A 12500-nucleotide genomic window follows, 5' to 3' on the forward strand; every position below is an offset into this window, starting at 1 on the left:
CATATGTGTCTATGGCAGAAATAGTATGAGTAGTATACATTTTCGACCTCAGCCCTCGATTTAAACTGTTCAGGTTGTAGTCCAAAAACATGGAACAAAATAAGCATTTTAGAATCCCTCAGGATTTTCCTACAAGTTTTTATAATGTAATGTTTGGATTTATGAGTAAAATACGTTCAGTGGTAAACATTTATTTGAGATACCTGGACGTTTTGTTCTACGACATAAATTACAGTCATACCCCAAACGTGAAAAAGCATGTTGCTAATGTTCACTCACATGCTTGTGTTTGTAGTCCTTATTTAGCAACTAATTAGCAACATACTTTTTTTTAATTGTTATTCACGTTTGATATATGACTGTGTGTACTATATGTTGTAGAACAAAACCAAGTATCTTCAAGTAATGTTTATCACATAACTTATTTTGCTCATAAAAAAAAAAAAAAAAAGATAACCTGTGGCAAATGGTGCGTTCAAGTCATGTCGGACTGATCGTATTTATGAGTTGAATACACATTAATGCCACAACTAAGTTGTAATTACAAGTGGGAAAGTCTGGATTTTCTTAGATCCCGACTTTCCGAGTTGGGTGTGTGTCGATTTAACGTTCAAGCCAGAAGCAAATTGTTATTGGTAATATTTCAGTTTTTCTTGTGGATTTTGACTGTGCAGAAAATAAGACTCATTTAGCTGGTTAATGCACAAGCGGTTGCAACAAAACTACATTTCCCAGCATTAAATGTGGCCGCAAAAGAATGATAGACAGATGAAGCATCAATTACACCCCAATGCATGGCTTTGCTCTTCATTTTGTTGCATTGTTGCTTAAAAAAAGGTTCCTGCCTTCGCCAGTATGTGAAAAAGAGAGAAAGAAATTTTTAATTGCAAAACGGGTCCGTTCTTTCCGACTAAAGTCACTTGAACGCACATCACGTGTTTATAATTTCCAGCCTCGCAAGTACGAACTTCCCAGGAGGACTTGAACGAACTATACTATAGTTTTGCATTTCGTCAAGCATGTTCACTTTTTCACGTGGTATTTGTAGTCCTTATTTAGCAACTCGTTAGAAAAAAAAAAAGGATGTTGCTTTCTTTTTTACGGGGACTTCAAAATTTACATTTGAGGAATGACTGTGTCCTATATGTTGTAGAACAAAATGACCAAGTATCTTCAAGTAATTTTTACCACAGACCTTATTTTACTCATAAATTAAAAAAAAAATCATAGAGAGAACCCTATTCTTTATTGCTAATACCCCCCACCCCCAAAACACAAATTTTTCATTTGTGAATGTCCACTTTAATTATAAACATTTTATATGCCACTAAAGTGATAACATATAGCATGGTTTAAGGTAGGACAATTATAACCTAATGTTTGTAAGCTAAAAATAAGTTTTAATGTTCTCAATAAAACATTTTATAGAGGGATTAGTTAGCTTAATTATCAGTTTATCAAAAAAAAAATGTTTTTCTTTTTTTTTTAAATACAGATGTCTAAGATTTCATGGCCTGGTTTAAAGGGTTGTCAAAGACAAATTTAATAGAATAAAAAGGTCACAAAGACAGGCACTCGTTAAAAAAAAAAAAAAAAAAAAAAACAACTATTCAGTTTACTTCTTTCAGTAGAGCCTGAGCACCAAACACCCCCATATTACTGCACAATGCTGGCCAATGGAGGGTACCAGAACAAGCACACAGAACAGCATACACACAGGTACATACAAAATAAAATAAGAAAAGGCAACTTGGACAGAAATGTAGAAATCAGAAAAAGAAATAAATTGCAAACATCTTACTCTGCGACAACATCTGATTTTGTCTGTTATTTGGTCTACTTCATAGCCCAGGATGAGGCCTAATCAGAACAGTAAAGATTCAAAACAGATCTGACAAAGTACTGCATTGGCTCACATGCAATCCAAAGACTACATACATACACTGATAAAGTTATGGATTACCACTATTCGCTATGCCATCAGCCACCAATGTCCACTTTTGTATGGAAAAAACAGTGAGAAGCTGTACATAAAGAAAAACAATCAAGAGTTTTATTGACAGAGAATTGCAGGACCCTTATTTCTCTCTTTTGAAGATCTCACCTTTATTCCACAATGGACATAGTGAATGTTCATTATCTACATGTCTTTATATGCCTTTTGTCATAGTCAAAGGTGCAGAATGCTGCCAGTTCCCTTTGGATACACTGAAACAGAGTTACTGAGAGAGAGGAGAGGTTGAGTGGTGACTATAGGCTCCTGCCTTAACATTAGTTAATGCCAAAGCGTTCTTTGCCAGACTTTTGTCAAATTGAGGTAGCAGTTGGCATCAGTGCTTTTGCAGATCAACAAAATTGATTTTTGAAACAGAAAAAACAAGGCTGGACAGCTTTTTGGAGGCTGATTTAGGGTCACACAAAAGCATTAATTCCTGTACATGAATATTAAATATGAACATTATAGACTTTTCATTGTGGCCAGAATGAAAATGCTAATCCAATCCTCCACATTTTTGTGACAAATGAAGACCAATGAGTGCAATCTCAAAACTAAAGGAACCTGGAATTTTGAAAGTGTGTCATGGTATGCTATATATAAAGCTTTCAAAGTTCTGGTTTTAGGGCTTTATTTAGAAACAGGGACCCCAAAAGTGCATATGAGGTCTGTGAAGAAAACTTATTGTTAGTACAATGAGATTAAGAGACTGTTCAAATTCAGTTCAATCAGTATCCCCCTCTCCTCTGGTTCTCAGTCTAACTCTTCAGTTTCAATTAACCTTTGCCATTTCTTACCGTGAAACAACACTTGAAGCACCAAGAAATACATTTTCCCCTTCTGCTCTTTACAGCAGTCCCTCAGCCATCATTGGCAGCCACAAGCTGTCCCAGTCCCTGGCGCACATAAACTGCTTGAATTTCCTTTGTCTTGAGGCAGAAGTCGCAGGCCCACACAGCAGCACTTTCTCTTGTTAGCAGGCCATATGCTGGCTCAGTTAGGCCTGTGCAGTCTCTATGAAACCAGCGTTGGCATGATGCCTCACATAAGATGGCCTCTTGGTCGTCATGAACTTCTGACATGCAAAGGCCACAAGGGAAAACCATACCTCCACCTAGCTTTGGGGGACCGGAGCCTGGGCCAGCAGTTGGTGGAGCAGGCCCACTGGGAAGTGGGGACTGGGTGTTGGGTGTGGAGTTGGAATTGGATGGAGGATTGGGGTTACTACCTGGAGTGTTGCCACCACTGCTGTTAAGGTTGTTCTGGTTGGAGTTGGGTTGGTTCGGCATTGGCCCACCTGGAGTGTTGTTCTGCTGGCTGTATGGTCCAGACCCTGGGGTAGAGTTTGGTGGTGTTGGTTGCTGTTGATTTGATGGGGTGTTGGGGCCAGGGCCACCACTGGAGTTGGGAGGAGGATGCTGATTGGTTGGCGTTTGTTGTGGCTGTGGACCATTAAGTGGGCCCGTAGGGGAAGAGTTGGGATTTGGGGGTGGAGGAGCCGACTGGGGTTGCCCTGGTGTGTTGGGGTTTGGTTGTGGGACGTCTGGATGACCTGGGAAACCTCCTCCAGTCTGTGGAGGTCCAGGGGCTGGGGATGGACCAGGGGTGGCATTGTTGGATGGCGGACCGGAGGGATTAAGGTTGGGTGGTTGCTGTTGAGAAGGGACTGTTGAACCACCACCTGGACCACCAAAGTTCTTGCCCTCTTCACCTACAGGGGGACTTGATCCAGGGTATGGGCTGTCTTGCGCAGGAGGGAACTGTCCTTGTGGAGGCATACCTGGGTGTCCACCCACCATATTACCCCCTCCACCTGGACCACCCATGCCCATCAAGTTCATTCCTCCTCCTATTCCTCCCATAGGGTTCATGGGGCCATGCGGGGGCCCACGAGGGCCAGGGCCCCCGGGTAAAGGTGGGCTATTGAAGGGATGCCCCCCCTGTCCATGGGGAGGCTGTTGTTGAGGCATCCCAAACCGCGGGTGAGGCGGACCTCCTCCGCCTCCTGGACCACCACCCATTCCTCCAGGTGACAGCATCGGGTTGAAGCCCTGCCCGGGGTGCATGGGAGGGCTAAAATTGGGTGGCATGTTAAACTGCGATGGCCCTCCAGGTGGAAAACCTCCTCCACCACCTCCTCCACCTCCAAAGCCAGGCATGCCTCCAAATCCAAGAGGGTGGTGTGGTCCAGCGTTTGGTGTCGGGGGACCAAAAGTTGGTCTTCGGCCGGGTTGGCCACCTCCAGGTCCTCCAGGTCCACCCATGAATCCCATTCCTCCTCCCATTCGACCGGGCCCACCGTAGCCTCCTCCGCCTGCCCCTGGGCTGGGCATGAATGAGGCACCACCTGGACCACCTCCTCCACCAGAGCGTGATGGCGGACCAAAGTCATCATCAAAAGGGTTAGAAGCCACCAGGTGATCCACCATTGGAGTGGGAGGGGGAGCAAACTCAGAGAGATGGGAGAACGCTGCCCCCTTAAAGGAAACACAATGGGTGAGAGAAAAGGTGATGACTCTGACACTGAATGCATTTGTTTAAGCAGACATTTAGCATGAGAAGAGAGGCTATTCCACTATAAGACTTTGCAACTGTTACAACAAAAGAAAACTACAATGTCTATTGAGAAGCATTAAGAAATTGTGATGTTCATCACAAAAATTCTGTCATTACTTGAAAAACATTCTTCAAAATTCTCCTTTTGTTTTCTATAGGGAAAAATAACAGCATATGGGCTTGGAACGAGAGTAAATTATGACTTTTTTCTCTCCATGGAATTCAAAAGGAGATGTAAGGCAGTATGTCTCAGTCATCATTCACTTTCATTCCATCCTTTTTTCCTATAATAAATGTGAATTGTGAATGATGCTAAAATTCTGCCTTACATCTCCTTTTGTGTTCCACAGAAGAAATAAAGTCATATGGGTTTAAAATAAGCCTGGGCAACGGCAGCCACCTCGCAATACCATACGATATGTACCACGATACATGATTCAATATATTGTAATATATTACAATTTAATAAATGGATTTCGACTTAAACTATGCCAAACGAGTGAGAGGCCCAGCATGTCCGTGAGAGAAACAGAAAATCACGCGGGCTTAGTTTTAATCTCTCTCGTGCCTCATAGAAGCTGTTCTGGCCACTTTCACAGCCGGTGAAACGCCATTTTCACATGTTTGCACTTATTTAGATGACCTGCTTCATAGTGATTCAACTATTGGGACCTGATGTGAATACACACACACACACACACACACACACACACACACACACACACACACACACACACACACACACACACTATATATATATATATATATATCTGGAAATATTAAGAGACCACTGCAAAATTATCAGTTTCTCTGGATTTACCATTTATACACTGGTGGCCAAAAGTTTGGAATAATGTAAAGATTTTGCTGTTTTGGAAGGAAATCGGTACTTTAATTCACCAAAGTGGCATTCAACTGATCAAAGTATATTCAGAACATTACTGATGTAAAAAAACAGCACCATCACTATTTGAAAAAAAGTCATTTTTGATCAAATCTAGACAGGCCCCATTTCCAGCAGCCATCACTCCAACACCTTATCCTTGAGTAATCATGCTAAATTGCTAATTTGGTACTAGAAAATCACTTGCCACTATATCAAACACAGTTGAAAGCTATTTGGTTCGTTAAATGAAGTTTAACATTGTGTTTGTTTTTGAGTTGCCACAGTATGCAATAGACTAGCATGTCTTAAGGTCAATATTAGGTCAAAAATGGCAAAAAAGAAAAAGAATTGCAAGGAAAAAGCCATTTTTGAAACAGAAAAACAAAAAGAAAAGGTTAGAGTGGGCAAAGAAACACAGACATTGGACAACAGATAATTGGAAAAGAGTGTTATGGATCTTAACCCCATTGAGCTTTTGTGGGATCAGCTAGATTGTAAGGTGTGTGAGAAGTGCCCGACAAGACAGCCACATCTATGGCAAGTGCTACAGGAAGCATGGGGTGAAATGTCACCTGAGTATCTGGACAAACTGACAGAATGCCAAGGATCTGCAAAGCTGTCATTGCTGCATGTGGAAACTTTTTTGATGAGAACTCTTTGAAGTAGTTTAAGAAGTTCTGAAAAATTTTTTCAAATTGTAATAGTAATTTTTCACATTATTAATGTCCTGACTATACTTTGTGATCAGTTGAATGACACTTTGGTGAATAAAAGTACCAATTTCTTTCCATAAGAGCAAAATCTGTAAATTATTCCAAACTTTTGGCAACCAGTGTAGGTATGTGTTTGAGTAAAATGAACATTTTTGTTATATTCTATAAAAGGTAAGGACAACATTTCTCCCAAATTACAAATAAAAATATTGTCATTTAGAGCATTTATTTGCAGAAAATGACAACTGGTCAAAATAACAAAAAAGATGCCGTGTTTTCAGACCTCGAATAATGCAAAGAAAACAAGTTCATATTCATTTTTAAAAAACACAAAACTAATGTTATAACTTAGGAAGAGTTTAGAAATCACTATTTGGTGGAATAACCTTAATTTTCAATCACAGCTTTCATGCGTCTTGGCATGCTCCCTACCAGTCTTTCACATTGCTGTTGGGTGAATTTATGCCACTCCTGGCACAAAAATTCAAGCAGCTCGGCTTTATTTGATGGCTTGTGGTCATCCATCTTCCTCTTGATCACATTCCAGAGGTTTTCAATGGGGTTCAGGTCTGGAGATTGGGCTGGCCATGACAGGGTCTTGATCCGGCAGTCCTCCATCCACATCTTGATTGACCTGGTTGTGTGGCATGGAGCATTGTCCTGCTGGAAAAACCAATCCTCAGGGTTGGGGAACATTGTCAGAGTAGAAGGAAGCTAGTTTTCTTCCAGGATAACCTTGTACATGGCTTGATTCATGCATCCTTCACAATGACAAATCTGCCCGACTCCAGCCTTGCTGAAGCACCCCCAGACCATCACCGATCCTGCACTTGGTCGTCTAATGGTTAGACAGAGACCTGGGAGACCTACAAGCCACAGTGTCTCACAACCCACTGTGAAATTTGGTGGAGGATCGGTGATGATCTGAGGGTGCAAGGCTGGAATTCGGCAGATTTATCTTTGTGAAGAACGCGTGAATCGAGCCACTTACAAGGTTATCCTGGAAGAAAACTTGCTTCCTTCTGCTCTGACAATGTTCCCCAACTCTGAGGATTTATTTTTCCAGCAAGACAACGCTCCATGCCACACAGCCAGGTCAATCAAGGTGTGGATGGAGGACCACCGGATCAAGACCTTGTCATGTCCAGCCCAATATCCAGACCTGAACCCCATTGAAAACCTCTGGAATGTGATCAAGAGGAAGATGGATGGACACAAGCCATCAAACAAAGCCGAGCTGCTTAATTTTTAGCACCAGGAGTGGCATAAAGTCACCCAGCAGCAATGTGAAAGACTGGTAGAGAGCATGCCAAGACGCATGAAAGCTGAGATTGAAAATCAGGGTTATTCCACCAGATATTGATTTCTGAACTCTTCCGAAGTTAAAACATTAGTATTATGTTGTTTAAAAATGAATATGAACTTGTTTTCTTTGCATTATTTGAGGTCTGAAAACACAGCATCTTTATTTGTTATTTTGACCAGTTGTCATTTTCTGCAAATAAATGCTCTAAATGACAATGTTTTTTTTTTTTTTTTTTTGTAATTTGGGAGAAATGTTGTCAGAACTTTATAAAATAAAACAAAAATGTTAATTTTACTCAAACACATACCTATAAATAGCAAATCCAGAGAAACTGATAATTTTGCAGTGGTCTATTAATTTTTTCCAGAGCTGTGTGTGTGTGTGTGTGTGTGTGTGTGTGTGTATATATATATATATATATATATAAATAATATATTGGTACAGGAATCTAAAGTATCGATACAATATCACGTGAAAAATTATCATGATATATGATTTTATCGGCATTAGAGTGAGTACATAATGACCGAATATGACAGTTCATATTTGGATGAAATACTCATTTAAGACCATTCAGTTAAATTTACCTGAGAGTTGGATTTCCTCTTCTTTTTCTCTGGGCTCTTCATCTGGGAACCTATAAAGGGGGAAACATGGAATGGCAGGAAAATGACGCGAGAGGACATTTTATTATAAACTTCTGAGCCGTATTAAAACCACATTAAAACATAACTTTCACTACTAGTCTTAGCGTTGTAGTGCTGGTTGTGTGGCATCTAAACAGACTGAAATTTACAATTTTCTTTACCTTTACTTACAGGCCCATTCTGTCAAAAACAATCCCTGATTTTAACTTTTAAACTATATGTTACCATCTGTAAATCACTAGAGGATTTGAGCCAATTATATTGCCAAATACATTATATTATTAGTGCATCTATGCAAATAGACTTTATTTCCAAACCAACTATTCTAGATCCAGTATTAATTTCTCATGATCTTTCTAATTAGTTCACAACCCCAAATCTCAGTATCCTTAGTGGGTATAAACTGTTAATACCCAACCAAATCAAACCCTTGTTAAAGGTATAGTTCACCCAAAAATGAAAATTCTGTCATCATTTACTCCATCTCATTCCGTTCCAAACCTGTTTTACTCTCTTTGTACTGTGATACACAAGAGGAGATGTTAGGCATCATGACAGTCTCAGTCACTGTTCACTTTCTTAGTATACACTTACCGGTCAAAACTTTTGAAACACTTGACTGAAATGTTTCTCATGATCTTAAAAATCTTTTGATCTGAAGGCGTATGCTTAAATGTTTGAAATTAGTTTTGTAGACAAAAATACAATTGTGCCAACATATTAATTTATTTCATTATAAAACTACAATTTAATAAATAAATTTAAAAAGAAAGGTTTTACATAGATGGGAACTCCTTCAATACTGTTTAAAAATCATCCCAGGGTGATACCTCAAGAAGTTGGTTGAGAAAATGTCAAGAGTTCATGTCTGCAAATTCTAGGCAAAGGGTGACTACTTTGAAGATGCTAAAATATAACACAGTTTTGATTTATTTTGTTTAGTCACAACATAATTCCCATAGTTCCATTTATGTTATTCCATAGTTTTGATGACTTTACTATTATTCTAAAATGTGAAGAAAAAAAATTATAATAAAGAATGAGTGTGTTTCAAAACTTTTGACCAGTAGTGTGTGTGTGTATATATATATATATATATATATATATATATACACTGCGTGCCCAATTATTATGCAAGTGAGTATTCTGATCTTATCATTATTTCCATGCACGTTTTCCAACTCCAAACCATATAAACTTGAATGCTTATTGGATTCAATCATTTTCAGGTGATATGTATGTGTAGTGAGGGAGGGTGTGGTGAAAGTGACTAACACCTTATATCACGGTGTGCATAATTATTAGGCAGCTTCATTACCTCAGGTAAAATGGGCCAAAAAAGAGATTTAACTGACACTGAAAAGTCAAATATTGTAAAATGCCTTTCAGATGGATGCAACAGCTAATAGCTAAGCTATTGATGCGTGACCACCGGACAATCAAACATTTTGTTTGCGAATAGTCAACTGAGGCGCAAAAACACATGGAGAAGAAAAGGCACAAATTAACTACAAAAGACTAGAGAATTATTAAATGTGAAGCTACCAGGAACCCATTATCCTCCAATGCCACCATATTCCAGAACTGCAACCTACCTGGAATGTCCAGAAGTACAAGGTGTCAAGTGCTCAGAGACATGGCCACGGTCAAGAAGGCTGAAACACGACCACCACTGAATAAGATTCACAAGCTGAAGCGTCAAGATTGGGCAAAGAAGTACCTGAAGACAGATTTTTCAAAGGTTTTATGGACAGATGAAATGAGAGTGACTCTTGATTGGACCAGATGGATGGGCCCATGGTTGGATCACTAATGGACACAGGGCACCACTTCGAGTCAGATGCCAGCAAGATGGAGGAGGGGTACTGGTATGGACTGCTATCATTAAGGATGAGGTAGATGGACCTTTTCGAGTTGAAGATGGACTGAAACTCAACTCCCAAATCTACTGCCAGTTTCTGGAAAGTACTTTCTTCAAGCAGCGGTACAGGAAGAAGTCCTCAGCATTCAAGAAGGCCATGATTTTTATGCAGGAGAATGCTCCATCACATGCATCCAAGTACTCCACTGCTTGGCTAGCCAGCAAGGGTCTCAATGATGCCCAAATAATGACTTGGCCCCCTTCCTCACCTGACTTAAATCCTATTGAAAACTTGTGGGTCCTTCTCAAACGTGAGATTTACAGTGAGGGAAGACAATACACCACTTTGAACAGCATTTGGGAGGCTGTGGTTGCTGCTTCAGCGAAAGTTGATCGTGAACAGATCAAGAAACTGACAGACTCCATGGATGGAAGGCTCATGGCAGTTATTGAAAAGAAGGGTGGCTATATAGGTCACTGAATCTTTTTGAAAGGCCAAAAATGTTATTTAATTGTCATTTTGTGTTACTTATTTGTTGCACCTACTCTAAATCTTCCTTTTGTAATTTAGTTGCCTAATAATTGTGCACACTTATATATTCCCCTGAGAAAGACAAAACTCTTAACTCTTTGTTAAACATTCAGGTTTGAGGTTCAATAACATTTTGGATAGACTGAGAGCATTGTGTTTGTTCAACAATAAAATTAATCCTGAGGAATACAATTTGCCTAATAATTGGGCATGCAGTGTGTGTGTGTGTATATATATATATATAAAAATGCTGGTTTGGAACAGCATAGAGGTGGTTAAATGATGACAGAATTTTATTTTCTGTTTTAACTATTCCTTTAATTATAGTTGGTATCTAGATTCACAATATTAATCCCATAGTAAAATAGAAATATGGCAAGAAACTGGAGATGCAATCCTTTAGAGATCCCAAGCCCTAAATCCCAAGAGTGATGCTTGCGTTAGGGTAAATCACAAGTTGGAAAAGTTGCAGTGTATAATAAACAAACCAACACTAAAGTGAATAGACAAGTGATGCGAGGTTGACATAAAGCTACCCAAAAGACAGATCCCCACGAAAAACAAGGCCACCGTACATTCAGCCATGTGCGGACAGGGAAAAGGAAGATTTTGCAGCCAGAGATGTGTGGAATCCCGCTCGGACACAGAGATGCGCCAATTGACAGTTTCCTACCTTTGCCTCGTTTTCCTTGACTCTGTCCCGCCTGCTGTCCCGCCATTAAAATGACTGTCGGTGCGGTGCCATGTCACCGTTCATTAACAGAAATTAGTGTATTTGACGTATACCTCCTCGGGTCCAACGAGTATCAACCCCGCTGCCCCAGGTATGAATTGCACGTGGAAATGCTTAAATATAGCTGTACCAGTTCCACAGGGCCATTGAGGTCAGATATCTACTATTCAGCAACATGTCTAAAAGATGCATTAATGTTTTGAGTCAGATTTGGCATCCATTAGATGCATGTGATCCCAAATAATAATGTGATCTGGCAAAGCATCACATATAAATCTGAAAACATTGAGTTACAATACGAGAGATCTTTGCAAGCACGCAAACCAGCCGCTGAAATAGCAGGGAAGGCGATATTAAAGTAATTATAAATTATTATGAAGGACTGGATGTGGATGCACATCTGCCTGCCTGCAATGTGTTCACAAACAGATGTGTATATACCTGGATGACTGTCTAAATGACATTTAAAGGCAAATACTTCAAGCAAGTGTCCCCATTTTAAAACGCGATCGTTCCGAATATGTAATGTGGTTGTAACTCACGCGTTACGCGCGAATTCATCGCGAATTTAATTCAAACGTGATTAGAATTCGCGAGCAGGCTACCGTTAGCCGTTTAGCCCTCATCAAACAAGGTACATAGTGTGCAACGTTGCTCACACAGCTCATTAATATACACCTGACTGTTGCTTCAAGACATGGATGTCAACCCTCATATGTAAAACAATCAATGTCAAATAGACTTACGATTTAATATTTATCCCCGAACGCGAAATTGGCCATGTTAATTACGGCCTACTCGTTGCCGGACAAAGACGGACAGCCGGAGTAGACTCCCGCAGGGCATGTGTGGAAAATAGGGGAGGTCTGGTTAATAGCATCATGTCATTATCGCTATATTTTTACATTTCCAGAGATATTTGCAATGCTTTCCTAATCAATAAGTATTGTAGAATATGTAAGAAACGCAAACATGTTTAATGTCTGTCAGTGTTTATGTAATTGTTCGAAATATGTTTTTAACACCCCCCTTGTTTTGCGCTTGTGGACCCTTCGAGATTAGACCACTATTGGTTTCAAGGAAGGGGGAAATTCCCTCTCGCTATTTTGCTGTTTGTTTAATTGTAATTGATTACTGATACTATAAATGTAAATAATGGGACATTGTTGTAAAAGTTTGATTTTTTTGTACGTGTTTTTAGAAAAAAAAAACTACTCTTAAAGTTCTCAAAAAAAAAAAAAATGTATGATCCCCAAACCCGGCTATGGAC

General features: G+C 39.8%; 1 protein-coding gene across 2 annotated transcripts; it reads right to left on the minus strand.

The window, feature by feature from the left end:
* Window positions 1–1243: 1243 nt before the first annotated feature.
* LOC127425612 (pygopus homolog 2-like) lies at window positions 1244–12069 on the minus strand. 2 transcript variants are annotated; one of them, XM_051671783.1, is made up of 3 exons: window positions 11977–12069; window positions 8045–8094; window positions 1244–4473 (listed from the first exon to the last, which is right to left on the minus strand). In XM_051671783.1, the coding sequence occupies exons 2-3, from the start codon at window positions 8084–8086 to the stop codon at window positions 2857–2859; spliced, it is 1659 nt and encodes a 552-aa protein (XP_051527743.1). In that variant the 5' UTR covers window positions 8087–8094; window positions 11977–12069; the 3' UTR covers window positions 1244–2856. The 2 variants fall into 2 exon arrangements, with proteins under 2 accessions (XP_051527743.1, XP_051527742.1); XM_051671782.1 differs by having other exon boundaries at window positions 11171–12049.
* Window positions 12070–12500: the final 431 nt, after the last annotated feature.

The sequence above is a fragment of the Myxocyprinus asiaticus genome, chromosome 34 (genome assembly GCF_019703515.2).
Source record: "Myxocyprinus asiaticus isolate MX2 ecotype Aquarium Trade chromosome 34, UBuf_Myxa_2, whole genome shotgun sequence".
NCBI classification, from domain to species: domain Eukaryota; kingdom Metazoa; phylum Chordata; class Actinopteri; order Cypriniformes; family Catostomidae; genus Myxocyprinus; species Myxocyprinus asiaticus.

Coding starts and splice junctions, on each gene's coding strand:
- LOC127425612 (XM_051671782.1), bottom strand. CDS start 11,216: ATGGCGGGACAGCAGGCGGGACAGAGTCAAGGAAAACGAGGCAAAG. Junction 8,095..11,170: donor TCAAGGAAAACGAGGCAAAG/GTAGGAAACTGT, acceptor CCCCCTTTATAG/GTTCCCAGATGAAGAGCCCA. Junction 4,474..8,044: donor AGAGGAAATCCAACTCTCAG/GTAAATTTAACT, acceptor GTTTCCTTTAAG/GGGGCAGCGTTCTCCCATCT.